This window comes from Vanellus vanellus (assembly GCF_965231255.1).
Source record: "Vanellus vanellus genome assembly, chromosome: Z".
Lineage (NCBI taxonomy): Eukaryota > Metazoa > Chordata > Aves > Charadriiformes > Charadriidae > Vanellus > Vanellus vanellus.
Genome location: NC_138908.1, coordinates 77627117 through 77654397, shown reverse-complemented (window position 1 = coordinate 77654397; position 27281 = coordinate 77627117). Strand labels below are relative to the sequence as shown.

The window sequence follows — 27281 nt, the reverse complement described above, 5'->3', positions numbered from 1 at the left end:
GCATGAAAAGCAATAGAGAATCTCAAGACAAAACTGGTGACGTGTACTAAAAAGCAGATAATAGAGCTGTCCATCTAGAAGGGAATTTAGATTTAGCCTTGAGCTTATTTATCTATTTAGCCTCACCTTGGTCAATAATTTAGGTTGTTACATACAAGAATATATGAAAAACAAATAGAGATTGCTTTATGTAAAAAATAAATTTATTTTAATCATGTTTCCTTCTATTTTTTATTTTTGTTGATGAGTCAATATTGACCTTGCATTTTAAGATAGAACACACATTTTTTGAGGACCTGTTATTGAGAAACTGAGAGTACTACATTTTATTGCAATTTGTCTGGTTTTATTCAGTGTATCATGTTAGTGCAGCAGATTGGAATGCCTATAAGTTTTTTTTGTGATATCTCATATAATGGGTACTTGAAGGATCCAGTTTTGTCTACACAAATATCTGTAGACCGGCTGGTGTATTCACTCTGAATTTTGTTATGCCTAATTTAAGGAACTTAATTTACAGCAAGTATAGCTCTCCTTCATATTTGTGCAACATAGTTACGTGTTACTCATCCTAATTAAGTCACTCTATTTTTAGCTCACAATAGTAATAGCTAGTTAATATACAACTGTGTACAGCTCTTAGAATCATCCCTTTTTCATCCTGTCTTTACATCCGCTTCCCTCCAGTTTTAATGAAGGTGGAGCGGCTTCTGTGACCTGAGAGCACCAAGCAGAGGCAGCAGCTACCGGAATGATCCCCCCATCATCCCTGCTCAGTATTTGGGTGTGTTTTGGTCAAACTGTGCTTGTCCCTCCTGTCACAGACTTACCAAAGGAGCTAACTGGACTCTCGCTCCCTTGACTTAGGTCAGGTATCTAACCAAAGCTTGGTTTGTAGCACAATCTTCATCCCCTTGCAGAGGCTTTCTAAATACAGCCACTTTAATTTTTTTTTCATTAAATTTCCTCCTCATCTCTCCTGATCAGGGGAGCAGATTGACTGAGTTTCTAGACCCAGTTAATTCAGGCCCATTTGTAGGGCCTGTAAAGTGCCTTTACTACAGGTGTGAAAGCTGTGTTTGGGCTTATTAATATGGGTGTGATTGCTGGAGTCAGCTTTGTCAGAGCTACTGTGTGGTGATGCCTCTTTTTTCTTGTTCAGTGCCTACACTAACAGTGACCTCAGAGACTGACAGAGGCTTACATGTGGTTCATAACAAGTATTTATGAGATATTTTTGTCCATTAATCAACTGCTGCCTTCTGCAGGGAATATATTTATAAGAAATTATTCCTGCCTACAGAGAAAAGCATGTTATTTAAGCCAGCAGTCATAAAGACAAAGGTAGGGTAGTAAAAAGATTATTTCCCTGAGTTTTGAAAGTTGGTGTATCTGTAGCAAATGAGGAAGAAAGTGCTGGCAGAGGAAGCAGTCTGTCGGCAGAGGTAGCTGGGCACTGCTCCATATGGTTATTAGTTGTTATTCCTCTGCCTCTCTGTTACATGATGCTGGACAAGTTATGGTGCTTTCTGAAAAGAACTTTTTCCATTGCCTCTCCCAGTGATCCACGAATTTATTTCTGGTTATTTGATTTAAGATTCTGGAAATGAGCCATCAGAGCATTAAGTGAAGTAGCTGGAAGCCAGACTTCAGTGTTTGATACGCTCCAATCTTAAGCATTCTGAAAAATCAGGGTTTTGTTATCTTGAGATGGCAATGCAAACACAGAAGGCGGCATTGACCTGCCCTCATTTTTCAATTGTAATGGGGACTTTTTCATTTCAAAGGTACTCTATGAAAACAACAATTAATACTTGAATTACTTGAGTAACATGGTGATGAGTGCAAAAAACACTCCTTAGCTCACTGCATGTAATGGTAGGGCCTGGCTGTGACACAATAAATAATGCATGTAGTCATGCTTTGAATAACATGAAGGAAACACTATTAAATACTCTCTTGTTCAGTGAGCAGTAAACATCCTTCTCTTGTTCCTGAGAAAGGGGGTTATCTCCAAACAGAGAAAGAGTCATCTGTAAGTTCATACTGGGTGCTAACCTGAATGATCAAGGCGCTGAATTTCTGTAGCCAAATCCTTATGTGTTGGACCTACTTTTTGCAGAATGCACGAACAATTTTGTCAGAGACCATTTCCCTGTTCTCACTGTCAAGCTCAAGTAGGAAAACACATTCTACAGTGTTTGAACTAAGCCCTCGTGCTACAAACAGCTGGGTTGTCATGCAGACCATCCATACGAAGCAATGTACCTTCATGCCTGTTAGCAGATATATGTGTTACCACATAGTTTCCTGCCTGATACAGGTTCTGGAATGATATAAGTAAGGACCAATAAAACTGAGACCTGGGCAGTATGTGAAGAGATTAACTAGATCATCTATCTTCCTCAAAAGCATCCCTGAAAAATGCATGTATGCCCTTTGTGAAAATCTTCTGTGATAGAGATTTTGTAGCTTCCCTAGACAATCCATGCTCACTTACGCTTACAATTAAAAGCTTTTCCAGACGCCTAACCTAGCTTTCCATGGCTGCAACTTAAGCCTGTTATTTCTTTATCTGTATTTACAACAGAAATGCTGAATAGTTTACTTCCCTTGTGCTTGCCTCAAGGCTTTTACATCTACCTGGGGTCTGCATTTCACAGCATCTGCAACTTTTCCTGCCCAGGTTTCTTGATCAAAAAAAGCACTTACAGCTCTACCCGAGAGTATAATTTCTGTTTTTTCCACCTCCAGCATGTCTGTGCTCAGATGTCTTTGCGTTTTGGTGATGCTGATTATTTAATTAGATGTGCAATTAAGACATTGATTGTAATTTTCTAGTTTCATGAAATACCAAGTTCTTATGTTTTGGATGCCATTAAGAGGGAGGGATGTAATTTGAAGGAGGAAGCAGCAGAGGGAGAGTTTTCTCTGCTATAAATGCTTCCTCACTGCCTGTTGACTAAGGTTTTCAAGCTGGGTCTGGTTTAAAAGACAGTGTAATAGTTGTTTCTGGAACAGGGGCATTGAGTTTATAAAATTTTTTAATCAGCTGAGTTGTAGAGGGTAGCACAGATTTTCTAAGAGTCTGTCTTCTATGTGTACATTTTGATTAAAAATGGAGAATGACAATTCAGCTGAAGAAAAGCTTCCATGCTTTTGGGTGGGCAGCCAAAATGTAGGACAAGGGCTCTGGTGGGTGCATTCAGATGTTTTCAGGAGCGTGTTTAAGGCAGGTTTTCTGGCTGTAATTGCTGGTGCACAAGAAGATAACATGCTGTCTCAGGACCTGTCACCTAAGGCAGCTTCGTTTTTAAAGTCTGACTGTGACTTTGAAGGCTGGTGTGGGCTGTGACAAGTGGGGTTGGCACTGTCTTGGTAGAGGCTTCAGAGGAGGTGAGGCTTGTTTGTGCCTTGGACTGGCTGGAACTTACTGGCTGAGGAATAAAACGGCCTCTTCTGTGAAGTGTTGGGTTGCAGAGCTGATAGTATTTGCCTTTGTATCCCAAAAGTCAAGAGTGCAAACCATGTGGAAACAAGAATGGGACAAGCAGGTTTAGCCTGTGCATTTAAAGGGCTGCTTCAGGTCATCTCTTAGGAAAGGCTTTTTCTGTTGTTGTGAGAGACCATGGTGACTATAAACAAATCAAATGGAGGATGATTTTAATCTGAGCTTTTCTAACTTTATGACCAACGCCCCTTTAAGGATTTTGCACCTTAAAAATTCCCATGTCAGACTAAATCTGTTCTAGCCTGAGAAGGAGTTTTTGACTGGTGTGGCAGCAGCAGCCTCAGAGGGAAGGAGATGGGAGGACTCACTGCAAGCAGCTGTAAGGTTTCTTCTCAATACCTGCCTGATGAAAATCGGCCTTAGCTGAAGTGTGAAGATTTGTAGCCCTGCAAAAGCATTAGTGCTATGTCTGCAAAAGCATCAGTGCTATGTTAACTCATTTTTTCCTTAACCTTATAAAAATCCTACTCCTTGAATCTTGCTGCATTCTTGGCCTTGTAAGTATCCTTTATTCCCAGGCTATATGAAAGTCTTTCCTTCTATTAGTTCAGAAACGTTCATCTCTCGGGGTTCAACGGACATCCTTACAGTCAAATAAGGTTAACATACGGAGTGTAGATATCTTTCACGTGAAGACAAGTCAGCCAGTGGTTTGGTCTCACCTATTCAAAACATTATATTGCTTGTCTTTGACTTACATTGCCTATATTTGACTTACATTGCCTGTCTTTGGAAGGTAAACAGTCACAATACCTCCATCCATCAGTTTTTTCAATGTGCCAGTACTATTCTTGTTGTCTTTCTATAAGTCAGATAATTCAACCTTTTCTTTTGCAGGAGGAAAAATCCCTTTTTCAGGAGGAAGAATTTTTGAGGTAGATTGTCTCCTTCCTTTTATTCAAGTGTTTCAAGGCCAATATCTGGTAATGGCCAATTTCCAAGGTGCTTGGGGTGCTGCAGGAAGGACCTGTGTCTTTTTTCCCTTCTGAGCTTGCAGGTTGCCCTTGCAGCTTGCCTTACCCTTTCCTACGGGGAGAAGAAAGAATCAGTGCTTTGAGTGACACCTTGCTTAAAGAAACTTGGTCTTTCTTCTGAAAGCAACATCTTGAGCGTATGTTTCATAAGTGTGTTCTGGAGCTATTGTAATGACAGAAACGGCATTGACAGGGTAGTTTTAAATGCCTTGGAATATACAGTCTCCTCTCTTCCAAGCGTCTGTCTCGGCAGCGCTCCTTACATTGTGGTGATGCACAGCTCCTCAAAGCATGGTATTCATTGAGGACAGCTGTCAAACAGCAGGAGGTTACTGCTTTTTCATTAACACTTTGTCTTCAGACTGCTGATTGATTTGATCTTCTTATGGCTTTGAAGAAGATAATAAATAGCATATTTTCACTGCTGAATCAACTGATAAACTTTACACCGTGTATTTGAACTCTTAAGTTCTAATGCAGCTCTGAACCCAAGCTACCTTACTGACAACTCTGTCTTTACAGAGACGCAGCAGGCAGTTTCATTTGGGACAGATGGTTCTCATTTTTCTTCCAGTGAAACAAATAAAAAATTGGTTTTAGAGAGCTCTTGGGTCAGAGATGTCTGAGGCTATTTGTGAGATGAATTAAACCCGAGTGTGAGTTGGTCAGAATGTATCCCTGCTGTTCCAAAGTGTCTCCGTTGACTTTTCTTTCTTCTCTCTTGACTTTTTTTCTGTTTTCTGTCTTTGTTTAATCTGTCTATGTAGCATTCTTATCCTCTAATTTACTTAACTGCCCAATTTTGTACTTCCCCAAGAGCCAGGACACTGGAAGTGTTCTTGCTTGTCTTCCTGCAGGGAGAAGGGGTGTGAGTGTGAGAGAGGGAGGAGTGGGACCTGTGCTTGAAGCATGCTCATTTTCCTTTGGTTAATCCACTCATGCTTGTGAAGGAAATGCTTACTTTTACAATTTTATCAGTAATTCAGTACTTTACAGGAAGTTGGAATGAAATAGATAATGAGGATTAAAAAAGAAGAAAGGGTAATGTATACCTCGCAGACATCAAAGCATTTGGCCTATATAGATGAGCCTGGCTTTATCAGTTTTAATAATTCCCTGCTGGCTCAACCTAAAATTGAAATCTGTTGGTGAATTAAAAAATAGCAGTAAGAAGTATTTAAATTTTTAAGTGGCAGTTTATTTCTCAAGTAGAAGGCAAATAACTCAGTACTCTGAGCCTTAAGGTAAAGAATGCTATTTCTTACAGGCTTTTTTTTTTTAGATGCAAGTAGTGCCTATTTTTCCCAATTCCCAATTATCTTCACTATTTCAGTAAATAAAATATCACTGAAAAACAGAGCCTGTCTCAATCTCCTGTGCATTAGGTGAGGGTTTTTAAATCTTTGAAAGGTGCACTCTTCCTTGCTTCTGAGGGCACCTGTTTTTGTCTTTTTGTAGCCATGTTTTTCTCTCCAGCTCCTTGTGAGCTGTGGTGAGGACTGTGACATTTTCCAGCACTTCATTGCTCGTGACCTCCATTAGTGATTAGTCTCTTCATCTAATGAGACTTGCTTGCTTTTTCCATGTTTTTTTCTGTTCTGTTCTTACAAGGCAACCATGGGAATATTGGAATTTTATGTGATAGTGCTTGGAAATCTGTTTAGGCTCTTTGGGTCTCAAGAGCTGCCACTGGAGGATTGTGTTTGGCTCCAGTGCATTTTTGACTTGGATGTGCTGATGTCTGGTGTTGATGGCTGCAAGGATGTGGAAAGACCAAGGAAGGAAGAGATGTGAAGGACAGTCAGCAATGGCAAGATTACGTTGGCTCCACTTGTAGTAGGATCTTTGGAAAAAGTAAGACATGTAAAAGCCTGTGAGGCTCTCTAATGGATGCTTCAGGTGCTATAGAGAGTTAATGTTGAATAAGAAAGTGTCTGATGGATGCTTAATTTTTTTTTAAACTGTTGCTGTGAAAGAGAACCCTGGCAAGATCTTTTTTGTCTTATTCTTATGCAGAGTTTTGAAGATACTAAGTGCTGCACAAATCCTGGATTGCATTTTTGTTTTCTCAGTTGGGCAGTCTTCATCCTTATGTGGATGAATTTGATACGGAGCTTCGGCTCTGAGCTCAAGTAATATAATTGGTGTGTTTAGCAGCAATCATTTCTATTGCAGTGGCACTCGGTGCCCTTAGTTGGGTAGGAGCCCTATTCTCCTGGCAGGGTGCAAACATATAACGAAAAACTCAGGGTCACACTCTTAAAATCACTTAAATCTAAAGCACTTCTGAAAATCTGACCTATGGTCCCTGTGCCAGCAGCAAGGGAAGGAGCAAAAAGAGGGAGGATTTTCTGGGGGATGGAGGACATGAGTGACCACAGAGGAACACCAGTCTTACAGCGGGTCTGAGAGGAGGTTGGTGGCCTGATGGCTGTGCCTGGCTGCAAGGGGCAGTGCTGTGGCTGCACGTGGGAAGAGCACTGTTCACCAGTGGGGCTGCTGAGACAAAGTACTGTGAATCATGGTATTAGTCTACCTGTAAGCAAAACTTCTGTTTATATCCATTAAACAAATGAACTGATGGGAACACCAGCCTGGCTGTTGTCAGATGGTGCTTTGGTGAAGTGCTGGGGTGGAGCTGTGGCACCAGAGGGTAGAAGGTGGCAGGATAATATCCCGTGCATTGAGGGCAGGGCTGGGAGCACAGTGATGCTTGTGGAGGAACTGGTGAATAAAAGTTGATATTGCTGTAGGTAAGAGACTGGGGGGGAAGTATCATTCACAGCAAGGCTGGCTCACAAGGAGGTAGGAGGTATTTGAGCAGATGGGAGGATAGTGGCATTTCCACTGCTAAGTCATATAGGCCTCTTCAAAATCCCACCCCACACTATGAAAAGACTTTGTTTTGAAAGATGCAGTGAGCTGTCCTTGAGTGAAACCAGGAAATGTGCACAGCTCCCATAGAATCCCTTTAATGCTAAAGGCAGAGAAACAGCTTTGGGGAAGGAGGCGACTGCTTGTGTTGGGTGCATGAAGTAGGGAGACAGGATGAAGGGAGCATTTGTGAAAAGCAGGATGTGGACCAACTGGCCAGGAATATTTTCTTAGCAGCAGTGTGTTGGATGCCCCTGGGGCAGCTTGTGGGGCAGATAAATGGTGCCTTTAATTCAGGCACTTCTTGCAGGATGAGTGCTTGCTGATGCTCACTCCCAGGAGAGAAGTGTCGGTACAATGTGAGTGGATCTGATTCTGTGCACAACACTTCTGCAGTCATGCTTTTATGTAACGATGTGACTTTTATTTTTGGGAAACGTGAGATCAACGGGTGTTCAGTCCCCCCCACTCGTAGCAGAACTGGTACTAGTCTTCCTTGGAAACTGGCGACAATTCATTTGAGCGAGGGCATCGCTGAATCTCGTGGGTTAGTCTGGGGGTGAACAGGAGATACAAAAATAAACATCTATATCTGAGTTGGGTGAAGAATCTTCTTTGGAGCTGGTTAATTATGTTGGCTTCACTGCTTTTTTCCCCAGCCCCCCTGCTCCACAGTCATACAGGATGCCAGGAGTCAGGCAGAGTGCTTTTCCAGCACAGATCAGCTCGCTGTGCTGTACTGCCTGCTCTCATAATACCGAAGGAGTGCATTTTGTCTTTAGTCAGATTGGCTCCATCGGTTCGTGTTTCCTTCTGAATGGATAATAAGGTGGAGAATCATTTCGAGGCGAGGGGTGTTGGTGCGCGAGCAAAGCGGGGAGGCTGCGTGTGTGAGGAGCTAGGCAGTAAGCAGCTGACGAGGAGGAGTAAAGTAGCAATAGCTGCACAGCTTTCTCTCTGCCTCTGAAGTACAATATTTTCTGTTGAGTCACAACTGAAGAGAAGGATGAAGTTTTAACCGTACTTGGTACTGCCTGAGAAAGGGAAAAGATGCACTGTGGCGGTGAACTAAAGAATTTCTGTTGAGGGATACTCCTGGAAGCTGACAGGATTTCTGCATTTTTGGCTCTTACATTCATTGACTTCTGCTCATTTTTGATTTTTGGATTTTTAGTATCTGTTTGCCTTCCCCTCCCCCCCCCCTCTTGAAAACATGCCTTCAACTTTATGTGATTTCTCATCCTAGTGCTGCTGTGGAAGGGGATACTCTCAGTGCCTTTAACATTGCTTTCCCCGATAACTGAGATGGGATACCAACAGTATGTTGATAATCTCTGTCGTGAAAGTTCATTATCTGGTGAACTTTTAACAAGATTAGGAATCCTTCAGGACTTGTATTTTCTATGAGACCAAGCTATTGTGTTCTCTAGTTTTCTATTAATTCTATAAATTTCCTTTACACTTTAACCTTTTGTTTTATTTTGAAGCAGCAAGGTAAGTGCGTGATTGGAACAAGTGAAGTGGCTGGGTATAAACTGCAAGTAGGCAGCAACCAAGGAGAACTGCTCTTTATTTTTGGAGCGGGCTCTGTGTGTGTGTGTGTGTGTGTGTGTGTGTGTTTACTTTAGCAATACAATAGCTTCATTGGAAGCTGACTGGATTTAAACACGTGCTTTGTAAAAACAATTTACTCTTAGTGTGTTCATTTGTATGCTCTATTTCTTAGTTTTCATGTTCACCCGTTAAACACTAATTGTAGATGTCTTATCGCTGGTATAACTGAGGTTGTGTCTGTTTACTTCTCATACTTTTTTGTAAGGAGGGTTTGTATCTCAGCTGGAATTTGACATCAAAATCACTATGTGAAGAAGAGTTAAAGGGAAAGGGATTTGGGGATAATTTAAATTTGATCACTTGTAAAGCAAATAGCTTGAGAGTAATTAAATTACTGGGTTGATTCTTCCTTAAATGTCACTTAAAACAGGCTTGCTTTTAACCCAGAGTATTTGTCATTGGCCTAATTTCCTATGCTGAGAAGCTTGTGAGCTGATGAAATGACTGGCATGCAGGAGCAATGAGGGTGCTGTACAAGCTCGTGAATCAGAGCAGATGGTGCGACTGTTTCAGATATCTTTTCAGTTTTCATTCCTTTTATATGGGCAGCTTTCTTTCGCTAATGGAGCGAGCCTTTGGGGGATAAACATCAAGACTTAATACAGAATGCTAAGGTCTTCTGTCCTCAAGAAAAAAGGAGAAAGCTTATAGAACTGAAGCTGCAGTTTTAGCCCAGGAGGATTTTAGTTTCCGAGTGCTGCGGTTTAGCAGCATGAGCTGGAAAACTCTAATTATTCCATCAGCTGCCTACGTTACCTTCACCCAGCCTGGCTGAACGCTGCCAAGTGTCTGCTCTAAAGGAGTGCAGGACAGGTCAGAAACAGCGAGCAAGATCACGTAGCAGCAGGCTGTACCCTAGCTGTGCTAGCACTGCCCTGACAACAGAAGTTGGAGCTCCTGATTCGTCACCCTGGGTTGGTGAGTGCTGACTCTCCCCTACCTGAGTGTCCCTGTGAGCTGAGGCACTGTTACCTGAAAAAACAGCTCCAGACCTCCTCAGTGGGTAGTCGGAGTTCTGAAAAAATTCTTAAGGATGAGTGTTTCCTGGTAGTTCTTGTCAGAAATGCAGCACTTGGAGTTCACACTGTTGCTTCAGCACTGGGTCGTAAATTGGATTAGAAGTAGAGGAAAAGTACGGAATGTTCTGTTTCTGTTAGTCAAGGCAGAGATCTTAGCATCCTTCAGCACTTTCATAATGGTGCACGCAAACCTTATTTAAAGCAGAAGCAGTGGGTTTGTAGTGGTGGTGCTGACTGTCTGCTGTCCAGTTAGAGGCAGCTGAATAATCAGAAACCTTTCCCCAAAGCCTAGCAGACGTTTCTACAGCTCAGATCCCAAGGTCAGCGAACTTGTCAGCATGCTCCCGTGCTTTGGCTTCATTTCCTAGTGCTGTTTCATTTAAACAAAAAGTTGGTTCTTGCTACTGGCTCATCTGTTCAATATAATACTTGATCCTTAGGAACCTGGTTTGGGAAAAATCTGTTTTAAGGAATAACTAGTGCATTAGGTCATCATGGGTAAAACATTTACTGATTGATTCAGCTGTGTGCAAAAACCCCATGCTCAGGAAACAAGGGGGCTGCTGAACTTAATTGCTCCTCAGTTTGCTCTTAAACTTCTGATAGCTGCTGCTTGGGTTTTGTACTTGCTGCCAAGGAGTGAAGTAACTTTACATAATAACGACAGAAGCATCTGTGATTTCTTTTCTTTTTTTTTAGCAGTCAATGATCCTTTTTGCCTGTTTCTCAGCACAGGATGGTCTCAGAACTAGGTAGGTGCTGCTGGCTAGGCACAAACCTTGCCTTTCTGTGGTTGGCAGCTTCCAGCCTGTGCCTGCCTCTGCACTCGGGGACAACCTTTATTTCTTTGACTCTGTCTCTGGATGCCACCTTTTCTTGGCCACCAGGTAATGACAGACCTCACTTGTTATTGCAGCCAGTGCATTGCTGTGCCAGCCGCTGCTGCTTTTAGCTCGCAGAAAAAGCTGTGATAAGAGGATATGGCTGCAGAGGGAATGAGCACATCTCAAAGAATGGCAGGGCTGCCTGGTGCTGAGATGCTGTCTGGGGCTTCCCGAGACAGCTGGATTTAAGAAGGCCTGAACATCTCAATCCACCTCCATCTGTGCTCACAGAAGAGGTGCTGGGTGGATAACCAACCGACATTAGTCCCGTTTTACAGAAAGCTGAGAGACACTTAGCAACTTCTGTGGTGTCCCCTACATTTGTAGGGGGTATTAAAGAGTTAAGATGGGGTGTGCTATCTCCTTGCTGTACTGCATAGCGATACTCTTTAATTACATGAATTTAATTTCATGCTGTTCCGCAACGGAATTTTTTACACTGGTGAATGCACTTGCAACACTTTAGTGGGTGTTTTATCTCATACTTACTGATTTTTGCTGTTGCTTCACTTTGTAGCTACACTAATAGCTTGCTGGTACAGAAAAATATTATTCAGAGGTGTTTTTTTGCCTCAGTTGAGTGGCCTTGTGTAAAAAGGTAAGAAATAACTGTGTAGTGGGAGGTGCAGAACCATGTAATTCATTCAGCCAGTGCAGTGTTCCCTGGCTCAGTTTTCCACCATGAGGGTGACTGACTGGCCAAACCTGACCTTTTGTCACATCTCCCAAACTGCGTTGGCAAGGTATTTTTTCCTAAAATGTGACAGACAAGCGGGAAGGCTGGCTCTCATTGATGTCTGCATTGAAGTGTTCTGACACAGTTTTTGCTCAGCTTTATTGAAACAAACCTGTAGGTATGGATGAAACCTGGAAAACATCGTTTTAAGTGCTTAAAAATTTCAGAAAGTTCTACAAGCGGGGCTGGGATGTAGTTTTGCAGCTCATGCAGTAATTCCTGAACAAGAACCTGGGTTGATGCTTGGCTGCAAAGGGACTGTGAAAGGCTTACCGAGGGACTGTCATAGTTTCTTTGTTCACATTGATTATTTTTTTTAATAATTTTTATCCGTTTGTAAATACTATCTTTTCAGTAGCATGGATGTATTTCCTCTTTAATGCACTGTGAAGTGCCACGTCCCTTCTGCACCTTACTTTTAGCAGAAATGTGCTGAGGTGAACATGTTTTTCAAGAGTATGTTTTATTCTCCAGTCTTGCTGCTCTTTGCCCAGGATCGCTCAGCTCAGTACCTTCTTGTTCTGGTCATTCATGCCAGGATTGAAAAGTTACGAGTTTTTGTTAATTATCAGGAGAAGGTTTGAAAAGTCACACATTCTCAGAAGCAAGCAATAATGTCATGTTTAGGTATGATCCAACCCAAAATTAAATCTAATCATGTTAATTAGAAAATTGCATGCTCACCTCCAGAAGTCATACATCAGCAAAGGTGGCGGTAACCCTTCATATCTCTGTCAAGCCTTGCTGTTAGGATTCTTTCAGCAATTAATGTGTTTAAAAATGCTATAATATTCCCAGGAAGAGTCGATGTTTCAGCATGAAGTGCTGGGGCGATGTTGCTATGGCAGCCTTAGCCATGGTTTCTTTCTCTTTTTAATGCCAAAATCTTTTTTTTCCTCAGAATGTCCTGCATTTTAGTTATTGGTATTCTTAATGTTTAAATGGTTCCTTATAAAGTAGCAAGACCATTTATCAGTCAGTTTATTGTTTTTCCTATTGTAATTGTTAGTACTGGTAATGCAATACTACTTTGTGTGGAAGATAATGTAAATATAATCTAATCCAAAAAAACTCTACTCAGTGCCATGGTGGCATGAGTCAATAGCCAGAGAGGTGGTTGTGAAGTGTTTTTTGATCGTAGTTAATTGTTTTTATACCTCTTTGCTGGTGACTCTGAACATCACATCTACCCTGGGGTACCCACACCTTCTGACATGATGGTGTGGGGTAAAGGTGTCTCAGTATTTCCCTTAGTGTGATGAAAACCAAATAGTCAATAAGAAGATAAATCAATCTCATTTTAGCAGAGGTTTGATGGACACAGAGGCTGTGCTCTCACCCCCTTTCTTCCACTTGACTGTAGCCAGCTCACTGCTGTGTGGGGCAGTGCTGAAGGCACCGCAGAGCTGCCTTTGTTTTGAACAATGTTTGTCCAGTGGCTCACAGAAGTGCAGATGCTGCTCAGATGGAGTTGCAACCAGCTCTCCTCAATGTGGTGAGAGCCTGACCTTCCCTAGAGTGGTCTAAGTGTAAAGCATGACTGATCCCCAGCTGATGAGCAGAGAACTTAGAGTTGCATTTTATTCCTTCATGGGATTTCTCATGTTCATTTTTCTCACTCGTTGATGCTGCCGTGCAATGCTTTTGCTCCTACTGTCATTGCAAATCCATGTGTCAGGAGGAAAAGTAACATTTATTCATGTATTATAGGGATATTTCAAGTGTCCCCAGTGACAAGGTCATAAGCTGCACAGTGTTTGCAGTAGTTCACCCGTTTCCCCTGTTTAAAATCTTAATATGTCAGTTTTGTCTTCATGGGAATAGCAAAACAACACAAACATGCCCAAGTAAAGCCAGTGATGTCTTCCTCCTGCTTAGCTTGAGCCTGGCTTCAGTTTGGGAAGTGCCAGGATGGAGAAATGGTGGTACCTGTGCATGCTGCTCTTTGGTCTGCACACCCAGAGACAGCTCCACGCTCTCCAATTCTCCTGGAGAGAAATGCCTGCTAAAAAGGCAGTCAGAACAAAGCTTGTGTAGTCAGTGAGGGCTTGCAGTATCTGGCAGGATACCAGCATGCAAATACTCTTTCTTTAAAGATTTGATTTCTTGTTATGTGTTAATGTGACTCCTGGAGTGATTCTGGAAGAGAAAAAGACTTCAGCAAGGATTTGCATCCAAATCAGACATTTATTTTTTTTCCTAATATGAACCTGCATTAACTTTCCTTCTCACTTTGCCTGTCTGTGCTACAAAAAAGCATGACCCTAACACAGGCAACATTAGAGGAATAAAGGATCTTTATAGGGCACAAGTGACTGCAGAGCACCTAGTCTGGAACAACGGAGGGGAACAGGAGTGTGCACACAATCCCAGGTGGAGAGGAGGAGTGAAGGACCCTGGCAGGAGGTGCGGAGGCACTGCGGGACCAGCCTGTAGGATGAAGGGGGCAAATACCCAGAGCTCCAGGTCTGGGGTGGCAGAAGGCAGGGAACAGAGGGAGGAAGACTGTGGTAGAGGTGCAAAGAGTGTGATTCTATACCTGCTTCTTGGTATTCCGGTAAGCGGGCAGTGTTTTGCTCTTTGATGAAAACGGAGCTTTCCGTTCTCTTCCACCCACTGTAGGGAGAGGTAGAGGGGCTCCCCTCTGATCCAGAGCTGCTGTCCTTGTGTTCTGCTCTGGCCTTGTTCCCAGCCTGGGGGGAAACAGTTTCTGTCTCTCTTGGAGCTAGCTGGAAAGGTATTGCTAGTATTTAAAATCAAAGATTATTATTTTTTTAATCTCTAATGAAATAAGTATTTATGTATATCTATATGTACATATGCATACATAGATATATACAACAAACATTATATATAAAAATAAAAATGACAGCATTGTTGTGTTTGCACTGAACTGCCTGCTTTGAAACGGCTGCAGTCCTGCAAGTAAATGTTCAGCAGGAAAAAGCATTCTCTGTAACAAGCTGCTGCTGTTCAGTGTTGCAGCAGACAAAGGAAATAAGAGCAAACTCTGGCTTGAATTGATTTCTTTTTTTTAAGCTAAAATGATCATTAAGCCCCTCTGGTGCCTTGAAAGCTGTGTGCAGAAGGAAGTGTGATGAACATCGAGCATTCAGAGGGAATCCTTGCACATGCATGTTTAGGCTTTTCTCATAGCGCTTGCGGTTCAATATAATGGAAAACATTTGAAATGAGCATCTCTGTGTGCTGCCCTCAAGCAACATATGTAGGGATATACCACTGTAGAGCTCTTCTTTGCTGCTGTTGAATTCAGGTGCTTGCTCTTTGAGGGTTCACTTAATATTGATACAAAAGTGTTTTTCTGGTGTTAAACACCAGTTAGCCGCTCAAGAGAAAGGTAAACTGTGTAAGTGGTGGAAGAAGAGAGCCTGAGCAAATAGGTCATAGGTCAACCCTGTTCCTTGAGGGAGTCGTTAGGTAAGGAAGACATGAAAAAGAAAACCTGATCTTTCCGGACCAATGGTCTGAAAATTCTATAAAATTAAAACTTGTTTTCTTTAAGAAGCTGACAGTCAATCTAACGGAATATTGTTTAGCCTACACAAGGGCAGGTGTTGCCTTTGGTATGGAGTGTCTGCTGAGATGCTAGATGATGGGGCTTAAATCTGTAGCACAGATGCAGCCTCTGTTATAGAATATTAATTAGTTCTGATTATAGAGATTGGTATTTGCAAATGCTGCTTCCTCCATATTGAAAACCACTCTCTTCCCTACCTCCAAAGTGAAACAACAAAAGTGAAAACAAAATATTCACCAGGATGAAAATGCTCACAGGAAAAATGCTGACAGTAATGTAAATGGCTGGCTGGTGGAGCTGGAGGATCCGTTAGGGAGGGTTTCTGCACTGCAGCAGCTTGGCATCAGTGCAAGTGCAGGAATTGAGTTAGTTTTGAAAATGGGAATTGTTGTTTGATGTCTGAAAGAGTCACTGGGTGAAAAGTTCTCTGAGCTCTGGAGCTGGCCCTTGGGCAATGAAAATGCTCAGAGTGAATTCGTTGGGCCCTAGATCAATGCCTCAGTCCAGTGCAAACAGACCTATTTTAGTGTTCAGCCCTCTGCTTAGCATGAGAGCATGAAATATTTGGCTCAGGACTTGGTCCAGCATTCTCCGGTGGGTGCTGCTGGGACAACATGTGACTGTCCCTGCAGAAGACTTCAGGGTTACAAAGACTATGTTAGGAGAGCCAAGGTTACCAGACCTCAAAGATGTGAATGGAGCAGCGAAAAACATCTTGGTATGAACTATATCACATTAGCCAACAGTTAAACCAAAAACAAGGTTAGAAACCCTCTTTCTATTCCTTTCAGCATGACAGTAAACCTTCTTGCACAAAGCTGGACGCACTTGGGAAAATTTCAGTTAGACTGAAAGTTGTGTGCAATGATTATGTTTGTGTGTTGTGGAGCTTAATTTTTTTTTTTTTTTAAAGAACTAGGTAATCATAAAAACAAAAGGCAGTTACTGTAGGTCTTAAATCAAACAAGAAAGTGAGAAAGAGTATGTGCTTCAGTATCAAGTCCAAATTGAATCGTTAAAGACATTGGTGTTCTCCAGTCACCTTGGCTCCAGGAGGTCTCTGCCTAATTCTCTGGAAGAAAAAGCTGATTGTGTGTTGCTTAGTAAGTACAGCAGTGAAAACACATGAAAGTTTTAAGTAGTTAACATAGTAAATTTTTTATTTACTTTGCTCTTTACAGAAGGGATTTAAATCGGGAAAATGATCCAGTGCGAAATCTTGAGTGTTGGAGTAGAAGTGACGTGCAGAATCTTCATGCTGTCAGCTCAGCCTGTTCATACATATGCTGAGTGTGGCATATTTAACTATAGGTTATCCTGGGAGCTTGTAAGCTTTGAGGTGTGGTTTTTTTTTTGTTTTTTTTTTGTTTTTTTTCCTAGTGTTTGGTAGCAAAATATTAAGGTAAAAATATTAAAGTAGCAAAAGGTTTTACATTTGAAATCTGTCATCCAGTTTCCTTGCCACTTTACATCACTTTGTGCAATTCTTGTGAGATAGCTGGTACTGCGCCAAGTTAAACTTGATTTCTGCTTTGGTTTGAAGCAAGAAAGGATGAAGATTGTGGACTTGAAAGGAAAAGAGATATGCAGGGGTAGAATCCCTAATAATTGTCAGAATTGTGCATTCAGAGGGGTAGTTAAATCACACAGTGCACCATTGCCAGGAGCTCAGCTTAGAGTGATTTTGCAAACCTGGTAGAAAAATGGAATGGCCACAGAATTGCTCTTATTCTTTTTTCTTTTTTTTTTTTTTTTTTTTTTTAAATTTCTTGGGTAGAAAAGGGAGTGAGGAACACTTATTTTGCCAAAGAAGGACCTGATCTGGGGAGGTGGCCAAAACCAAGATGATGTCTGTATGCTTCATATAGCACATTCTCTTTCTGTCTGCTTTTATGTGGATGCTGGGTTTTTTATTCTGATGCTTAAGTTGCTTTGGCTATTTCTATCTGAATCAAACTGTAATGTTTTTTCCCCTCTTTTGGTAGCTGCTTCGTGACAGAATAAAAACTGGATGTGAGTTGTGCATTGGGAAGTGATTGATGTGTGCTTGTGCAGCTTGTAGCACTATGAGAAACACAGGTGCAGCTGCTGATGATGTTTGCTAGAAGTAGATTGAAAAAGCAAGAAAATGAAATTACGCTTCTGCACAGACAACCTGTTGTAAAACTGTGGGCCAGGAAGCAATTCCAGAAGCAAAAGCTCCATTTGTTTCTGCGGGACAAAATGAAGAGGTTTCTTCAAGGCCAGGTAGATCAGAATCCAAACCACGCTCATCACTGCCAGCTCTCCCCAGTGGAGATTGAAACGGACATGTTTGTTTGTGGAATAAAGAGGAGCTCTGCCAGCACTGAATTTTCCACTGCTGGAGGGGACTTCCATCAGGATGGAGGATGTGATTCCAAGGGAGTGAGTGAAGTGTGCGTCGGTGAGGTGGAACTGAACTGGGATGGCTATGTAAAAATACCATGCTCGGTTCAACAGAACAAGAAGGATTTGCAGGGAAATTCTGACGGTGCGACACAGACCTCTTCTGAAAGAAAGAGCAGAGTGTCTGAAGGGCAGGACCTTTCTTCCCTGAGCATTACCATGAGCTGGAGGGAGGTGGCTGAAAAGCAAGGATGCTTTCCCCAGGAAAAGCCCGTTGCATACAAAAGTCATAGACGGCAATCAAGAGATCGCTCAGCTGATGTGGTTGATTACATTGTTAAAGAGCTCCAGGGAATAAGTCGCATCCAGACAGAGATTGCAGAGCTCCGGCAGCACCTTACCTTGATAAAAGGCTCTGTGGATGAAGTCTCAAGCTGTGTGGATACGGTCCTGAGTGAGATAGAAGGCCTGCAAGGTGGTTCCACTGGCAAAACCCAGGGTTCACATGCTCGAGAGCCAAGTAGGGAGGTACACAAGGAAGAACCAGTTTTATATTTTTATGGCATCCCAGAAAAAGATGGTGAAGACACAGTAGAGCTTATCTGCAGCTTCTTGTCTGAATATCACTGTTTCAATGGTATCCAGTGCAGTAAGTATATAAAAGATGCTTATAGATCGGATATTGGTCCAGGCAAGCCATCCATGCCAAGACCAGCAGTTGTGAAACTTGTCAATTGTGAACAAAGAGACTTTATTTTACAGAAGTCTATCCTTCTGCAAAGCTCAGGGGTCCGGATTGCTACCAGTGAAGAGCAAAAACGACAGAATAGCCAGAGGGGCCGCAAAACAGATTCAGTCTCTTCACAGTCTGGCTTCAAGAAAAATCATCGCAACTCAGTGAATCCTGATGCAGCTCAGAAAACTGATACAGCTGGGCACCTTCGAATGGACTCATGCCAGGTTAAGTATAAAAGCACAAGTAGGAAAACACAGTGCGTAGGGGAGAGACTTGATTCTGTGCAGAAGTCAACCTTGACTAAGAAAAGCAACTCAATACCTGAAACTGGGAAGGAAGCACAAACAATAAGCTGCAGTGAGCAGCCTTCAGATGACACCGATGTTCAGGAGGCCCTTCATGAACCTCTACAAAATCCACAGGTGACCAATTTGGCCAAATCGGGTGATGGAAATTACTGGTGCTCATCTGACTCTTTGGGCCATACAAGCCAGATGTGTGCTTCAAGCAATGGTAGTGAGCACAGGCTTGACACTGAAAGTGTCGCTGGGAGTTGTTCTTCCCTTCTAGATAAAGATGAGGGGGTAACCGCAGAAGGAATTGAAATAGACTGTGATACCCCGTGCAAACTTACCAGTGTGGAGAAAGTTGATATTCAAAGAGAAGATGTTTCTAGTGGGGTGACAACCATTAGCTGTGATCATACAACAGATGAAATGGCTGATAGTAGTGACAGCTTGAAAGATATGATCCAAATGGATCTGAATGATCAAGATCCAACTGATCAGGTCTTTAGGGATGTCCTGGAAAATTCACAGTATTTCCTTGACCATTCCCGGGATAACATTGATCTTGTAGATATGAAGTTTTACACTAATAAGCTTGGCAAAGCTATTCATCACTTCAGGTCTGCTCTGCAGGTGGTATTTCACAAACTGGAGACAAGCGATTCTGAAATGCTTTTGGAAAATGATAGTGGCTTACAGATGGATGATGACAACACGCTTATGCTGACCAGTTCAGGTATGTGTGGCAGCTCTGACAACTTTGCAGAAACCCCTCCCAGTCAGTCCTCTGAGAGCCAGGCGAACACAACTGGCAACAGTGAAGCATCTGCTCAGATGCAGTTTGTTCCTTCCAGTCTTTCCTCTGTTCCACATGAGCCTCATGTTCCCAGTTTGATGCCATCATCTGACTGTGAAATCCCTGCTGAGCAGCTCTCACCTCCTGAGGAGCTTGGAGGAGATGTGAACTGTCTACCTGAGCCAGCAAAGGAGTGCAGACCCATGAGCCTTGACAAGGTGTGCGCAGAGACCATCTACCTGAACAAATGCATCAACAATTTCAAAAATGTGCTGAGGGAAAAGAGACAAATGCGTAGGAGACTCTTAAAAGAATTAGCGCAGGAAGGAAACTGGATTTCCACTGAGGAGACAAATTCAGGTAAACTGAAAAAATGTTTTTAAGGAGATGTCAAAATCTGACATTTGTGCAGCCAGTAGCCAACATCTCACTCCGTCAGTGAACAGTTTATTAGAAGTTGTGAGCAAATAGTTACAAAGGCAAGTACATATGCTGTACAACGGTAGTGACCAAAAAAAGTCTAAAATTTATCATGTAACACTGAAATGTGAGTTAGTAAGCGTCACCTCTTTTCTTTTTTTCCTTTTTTTTTTTTTTGACAGAGGGAGATTTGCAGTGCATCTTCAAAATAGCAGGTGTTAGGATTTTTCATCATAATTCGTGACTTGGTTTCTTGTTAAATATAATAGTTAAGATGTGTGATAACAAAGTGTGCATTTGAGCTAAAAGTAGCCAGATTTGCAGTTTTGGAAGTTGAGTGGATCCAGACTTAAGTGGCTCCATCACGAAGTGGGAGTTCTCAGTGTTTAATCACTGCTAGATGTTATCCTAGTGAAGACCTTTAATTTTATTTTTTTTAAAATTAAAAAAAAATAGTTGAGACCTGCGTTTTGGTATTGTTTCTCTAACTTGTCCATGAGATGAGAAATTTTCCATTCCTGTGGAATGCCTTATTGTCAGCACAGATAATGGAGTGTTTGACCACAGCAGATGTGAGCTGATACAGTGGTGGAGCAGTGCTGGTTAACCCATTCCTGAGGATGTGGGAGATAGAAATTACCAACATGTTTTGATGGGCCATGTTATGATAGGCTTTGATTTGGTAAAACCAAACCTAACCTTGTCATGTATGTCCATCTGCCCCTTCCCTCTCCAAGTAGTGAGAAAACTTTCTCGTCACCTCTGTCCAAATCACTAGACGGTTAAGGGAAAAGGCTTTGTTTCAAGAGTGGATCTTGGAACTGCAGGTTGAAATCTTCACATCCTTATTGTGAACCTCCTTACATCAAGTATTTTGTTCACTTTTCTCCTTGCAATCATGAAAGCTAGTCAGAACAATGAGTGCTCTTTTTCCCATTGAAAGAGTTGTTTTGCTCCAAGTGATTTTTTTCCAGTGACTGTGCCATTGCTGTGAAGAAACAATCTGTATTTGACTTCAATCAATCTGTATTTGACTTCTGTACCGGTGACCTCAGTTATGCAGATCATCAAGCTTGTCATCAGTGCTTCACCTTCTTATTTTGTATGAGGTCCTCAGTATAGAGTTGATTCAAACAATAAGTTTTTAATGAGGGAAACACTAGGAATTGTTAGGAGGCTTGGCACAGATGCATAGGTATTTTTGTGTTTCAAGGGAATGTTTAGATTACTAAAGTAAAGATAGTACAGATGATACTGATGTTTTATTAATTCAGAAAGCTATCTTTATTTTTTTGTTAATTCTTTTCTTGTCTTTTTTCTTAGTAGTGTTTACATAGTGCTCAAGTCCTGCATGTATGTCCTAATTTTAGGACTTGAGGGAACCAACAGTGGTTTGGATTAGCATTTGCCACAGTGCAACAAAAGTATTGAAATAACCTATTTCTGAAGGTGAGAGGAGGCTGCTCATCTCAGCAGCGTTTGAACAGTACAGGCATATTCACAAGGTGAGAAGTAGCCAAAACAGTTGAGGAGGAGGATCACAGCTGTCCTTTGGTATCTTAGATCTTAGTCGCCGGGGTGGATTTGCATTCCTGAGCCTCCCTGGTTCAGTTCTCCTGAACATCAGCTAGTGATGTGACAAAGAGCTGGCGCTTGTGTGACACTTGCGTAAAAGCATATCTATATGGTAGATATGACAATTGAAGTTAAAACAGTAAGTATGGGATGAAATCATGATGCAGGAAATGTGCTCTGAGAGGCAGGAGGAATCTAAAAGAGTCAAAGGTAGCAGAAAGCACTGGATATGGGATGAGAAAAGGGAGAGAACTTGGAAAAACACCCTGGAGGAGACGTCAGGAAGCAAAACAGCCCAGACCATCAGAGCAAGGCAGGGGAGCTGGGAAGGAATAGCATATCCGGAGTGGAGTTTGAGGGATGTAATCAAAGCAGAGTGCTTGTGCAGGACAGAGTAAGCAGGCAAGGAAGCGGTGGGTGAATAACCACTTGGTAGCAGCCAGAACAAGAGAAGGGGATGACAGTATTGCCAAGGGCTGTAGAGCAGGGCAAGATTAATCACTTATTCAGTTTGAAATAAGTTTGGTTTGGCATGTGTTTTCCAAGACAGTGAAGCAACAGTTTTATGTGCTTCTTTGCCATACTCAAAATAAATTTGAGCCAAGCTCTTGTTTTCTTCCTTTGGAAAAAGTGTCATACTTGGAATGCGATGAAAGGCTGGTTGTTGGTTTGTTTTGTTGTTTGTTGTTTTTTTTTTTTCCCAGTTGCAGATGAGTGTTTATGTCTTACTTTAAAAATATAATTTGTTCTTAATAGGCTTTTAAGTTCCTGGGTCAGGTCCACTGAAAACCCAGTTCTGCCTGCTGGCTTTTTGGTTCTGAGCCTGAACCACTGTACTACTCATGCCTACTTGAAAGTTCAGCTCAAGGTATTTTATTAAATGTGTTTGGCAGCAGTCTGTAGCAAAGGAATAGACCGTAACTTTGAAGGTGTTGGTAAATCTGTGTGTTTTGGTGAATCAGAGATGATGCACTCGCATAAAGGTTTGAATTATTTATAGTTGTACACAGATGCAAATTACTGGAACAATTTAGAACTTGGCAGATGCATGTAAATAATTGTTGTGTTTAATTTGAAGTCAAAAGAGAAAAAATAAAATATCCCCTGAAAATCTGACCAAGCCTTCAAAGTATTAATTTGAGAAAGAGGAAAAAAAAGTGTAAGTGAAGATGAAAACAGTTTCACTTTGTGTATGTTTAAAAACAGCCCTGAAATGGTAGAGATTTTCATAGATGTAAATTGACTGCTCAAAAATGGAATGGTGAAAGAATTCTGTGATTGGGGTTTAACCAAGTTAGTCACTGTTGAAGATGCTGTGAAGCACACCTACTGTAATGAGACATAATCGAAAGATTTTAAATCTTTGTCTGCAGTTGCTCAGAGCTTTGCCAAATTTCACGTTTGGCCTGAAACGGTCCCTAACAGCTTTAAACTGAAGGGGCTCAGAAATCAGAGTTATGTATGGAATTTAAGCCAAAATAATCCATCCTTCCTCCCTCACTGTCCCATCCTGTCCGCCCTCCCCCCCACCCCCCCCAAAGTCTTAATGCAAGATTTGTTGCTTTGTGTTTGTATACAAATAAGTTTGACCTATACTTAAAAAGCTCTGGTGACCTCAGGCCTTAAAATTTGGCCATGCTAGTCAGCATCAAGGATTTTTTCTGTCAAAAATCAACCCCAAGTGAGCGAAGTGAATAAGCTTTTGCAAAATGTGTAGTTTGCATATGCTCGCTGGTAGCTTGCTACAGTTGAGCTGTTGCGCTGCCAGAGACTCCATCTGTCCTCAGTGTTTTCCAGCCGGAGGCTAAAGCGGGGCTTTCCCTGCTCGGCATGACTGAGAAGCATGGCAGACCTGAGAGGGCACCCGACTCCAGGTCTTCGTGTTCTGCACTCAGAGACTTCACCAGAGACATCAGGAAGGAATCTGGTTCAAATACAAAGGAGATAAACCCTCAGGAATGAGGGAAGTCTGAATCTGCCTGGAACACACTGAAACAATCCCAAGGATGAAGCCAGGAGAGATTGCGCTTGGGCATGAAGGTTTTGGGGTGGCAGTGCAAAAAGGAGAAAATCAGAAGTTCACTTTAAGTGAAATTGGCGCTGTCTAGGTGAGAAGGTTTTCCTTAATAGGAAGGGACAGGCAGTAGGATGGTGTAGAAAACTACTTTAGAGGGGAACAGTCAAAAGTGCCTGTGCCCAAAAAAGCATGTTCCCATCTGAGTCTGGGATGGACCCCAAGTTCCGTGAGCTGCTTCAGGTGGGCAGGTCTGTGTAGAGCTGACTGTCAAAACATGGCACCCCTGCAGCACTGCTGTTACGTGGTAGACTGCAGCATACTGCCGCTTGCCTGTTCTCCTCCATTAGCTCACAAAGGAGGGGCTTTCAGGGCAGTCTGCAGGCTTTCCTCCCTGCTCAGGATCCATGTGGGCATGTCTTAAGGTGGAAAGTAGGGGTTTTATTTTAGCTACAATCCAGCACTTCATTTGCTAAAGTAATTTGACTTCTCCTTAGTGATTGAGTTAAAATAGCTTCTCTATTTTCCTGTCTTAGTGATTGCATGTGTGTAATTACACCCATATAGACGGTAACTTTGAAAACTATTTTAGCTTTTAAACCAATTTGAGTGGCCCTTGTTGCCATGAAGCTATTCCTTCCCCTCCATGTTTCATATGCAAATGAATAGTATGATTCTTCTGTGCAGGTACAGAATTCTCTGATTAGAAGACTTAATACCATGTCTGTACCGGAAGTTTTGAGTATGACTCTCATATAACTTTACTAGCCTTGAAATTGCCTATCCATAAACATGAGATTCAGTGTAGGAGGCTTCTGTGTGTTTTTTTTTTTTTTTCCTCAGATGAGAATTGCCTAGATTTATAAAACCAGAAAATATCTCTCTGCATTATGGTATTTGCAAAAGCAAAATGTGTTCCGTGGGAGCTACCAGTTTCCTCGTAACGGGCAAAATGTACAGGGGGCGAGGAGGGAAGGAGGGGGAATGCTTCAGATGCAGGCAGTGGATGCAGTCTGGGGGAAAGGGGGAACAAATCTGTTCCTTTCTGTAATAAATACAGGTTCTCTTTCCAGTATGGTAAATAGCAGCTCCAATTCTGTATTAAGATTACTTACAGTTCCTGTTTTATTAACTCAAGAATTTTAACTCTAAAAATCAGCTCTCAAAAGCATACATTCTAATGCATGTGCAGTTATGGATGAAATTTGATTAGTTTAACTCGAGATTAATTGGTAGAGATTAATTAACTGGTGTATGTCCCAGGAAGCACATGGGAAGGCTCTCCGCTGCACAAATGTTTTATCAACTTGCGGCAAATGTTTACCCCACTTTCTAAAATCATTTTACAGAGCTCATGGCAGAAATCTGGTCTAACTTTTGTTCTTCTCCTTCTCTTTTTTCCTTCACAGAAGGAGGTAGAGGAGACCTCCAGGTTGTACATGTTGTCCCTTGTAACCAGCATCTCTTTCTGAAACTCCTGTGTGTGCATGCCAATTGCTCCCACTGAGGCGCTGAGATTCAGTTTAGCATGTTATGGTTGTCAGAGGAATTGTTAACACTGTGTATGAGTTAAGAGACTGTTCAGTGCATATTACCTTGTACAAAGAGGAAAACACAAATGCTTGGAGTGATCTCCTCCCTTCGGTGCTCTGTGGGGTGTAATGTGCACAGGCACCACGTTAGCAGAGTATGAATTGTTTATCTTGTCCTTTCCGGTCTTCCTGTTTATGAATCTTGTTTAAACCAAGTGTTTCCTCATTTTTCCTCAGTTGTATTATTTCATACCACCTCTATCTGCTTCACACACTTACAGCAATTAAAGTCAGAACTACCACTATGGGCTAGAATACTGAGATTAAGCAAGGCTATGGATGCTGGGAGGTGTCTGCTGCAGATTCCATGCCTTTTTAGCTAGCTACAGGCTGCACTTAGCTTTAAGCAGGGCCGTGTGCCCCATGGCAAGGGCGGGACTGTTCCCTTAATACCTATAGTTATTGCTTCTCCACTCACGGACTGAGTACCTCTGCTTATCACCCTGTGGGCAACAGGTAACTCTTTTTCCACCTAAGAGGATCCACAAAATTTTTTTGTTGATTCCTGTGTAACATCTTAGTTTGTGGTTGCAACTGTACCTCTTGTGGAGAAATTTCTGGCGCTTGGATTCTTAACTTTTGTATTTTCTTGAATCTATGCTGTGTGGATTCAGCGCCTGCTGTGCTTCTCCCTCTCTCTTACTTGTGTGAATCAGGCTAAATCAGCTTCCTGGAGTGGGCTGAGGATTGCATGGCATTTGAGCCTCCATGCAGATCTCATCCTTTGAGTTTGATGAATTTGCGTTTCTAAGCTTTACTCGCTCATATAACAACAGTTTTGTTTAATTCTTACTGGCAAATGTCTGTCCTTTAATGCTTTTTCAGGAACACAGAGGTATCTGGTGTCAAATATTGGTGTCAAATTCTGTCCTTTTCTGGCTTCAGTGCAAAAACACTGCAGCCTCCTTTAAACTGCTCATTTGGCAGCTGGGAAACTGATACTGGAACGTATGTCAGGTGGAAGGAGCTTCCTTTGGGACTCTTCAGTCATTATTTAAATTGACGCTACTGCAGAATACAATGAATGTAAAATAATCCTTTGGCTTGTTGCAGCTTTGGATTCCATGTAAAATGTAGCATACTTGAGTCGATGAAGACATTGAACCACAAGACCGACTGGTTTAATTGGGATGATTTAGGTTCAGTCTGATTCTGCTAATACCCCTGAAGAAATGGTCAAATTAGGCATGACCAGAAGTTTAATTTAGACAGTGAAACAGTTGTGCCTTGTTTTAGCCTGATTTAGATTAATCTACAGCTAAATTGAGGTCTTTGAGGTTTAATAATGAAGCACAATATTTGAAAACAAGTTAGCATGATTTTCGTAACAAATAAGTCATTATTGATTTTTTTCTTATCTGTTTAAATAAAGCAGCTTTCCATGTTTTACACCTGTTTTTTTTACCTAAAAGGATAATGTGCTAGACACAGTACTTAAATGTGATGGATAGAAAGTTACATTGTTAGCCTTTTATGTGGAGAGGTGGATTTATGAGAGGGCTAGCAGACCTGGGGATGTTCTTCCTTTTCCTTGTGCTGCTCCAGACTTTGTGATTTAATTTTTTTTTTGGTGCCTCACTGTCCATTTTATGGATTTTTACAGAAGTAAGTAATTAGTTTTTCTGTCCATTGAAACCTCTTCTTGTCTATGAGATAAATTGCAAAATTTAGAAATTGCAGCTTGGTTAAATAACTTCTCAAATTACTTGTAAGCCTTGTTGCTGCTTTTCCTGAATAAGCAAAACTCTCCTTTCTAAAAGAGGCTAAACTTCACTAAACATTGCCTTCCCTATGACTGAACGCTGTGCTTTAAATGATCATGTCTGTTGACTTGTTTAATCCAGGGTATTAAATTTATGCTACTCTGTCACTGCATTATTTTGCTGATTGATTCTTGGCTGATAAGAAACTTCAATTACTTGGAGAAGACCTTTCAGTGACTGATTGCAGCATGCTTCACTGTGAGTGAATATACTGCATTACTTGGGGTGACAAGCACTTCTGCGGCCGAAGATATTTTTTGGACAGTAGGTGCAAAACTGTCATCCATCAGCATCATCAGAAATAAAAAGATTGAATAGAGATGTGATGGGCTGTTTTGGTTACATGTTTGCTTCTCCATCTTTTCAGTGCTGCTTTATGTGCTTACTGGAGACTTTTAAAAAAGTAATAAAAGTTTCAGATTCACACTGGTCTGGCTGCTTTCACGGAGAGATCAAGTGAGAAAGCTGTGCAGAGAACTGAAGCATAAGCCAGCGAAACACTTTCGGTGATATGCAGCATGTGGATGTCTAGGCGTTAAATGTGTCTACTTTCCTTTTGCCCCTCCCATTTGTTTTGGGAA

General features: G+C 41.8%; 2 protein-coding genes across 2 annotated transcripts in view; both read left to right on the top strand.

Moving 5' to 3' along the window:
* The window catches only part of LOC309683434 (protein unc-13 homolog B-like), a gene marked incomplete at its 5' end in the record, with an annotated part of 225302 nt that overhangs the window by 98401 nt on the left and 99620 nt on the right, over positions 1-27281 (top strand). The window lies entirely within an intron of this gene.
* On the top strand, positions 17374-19719 carry LOC309683098 (uncharacterized protein; the record flags this gene model as incomplete). The annotated part of the gene is made up of 1 exon (XM_082497298.1): positions 17374-19719. One exon carries the CDS (start codon positions 17374-17376, stop codon positions 19717-19719), a length of 2346 nt encoding a protein of 781 aa, XP_082353424.1.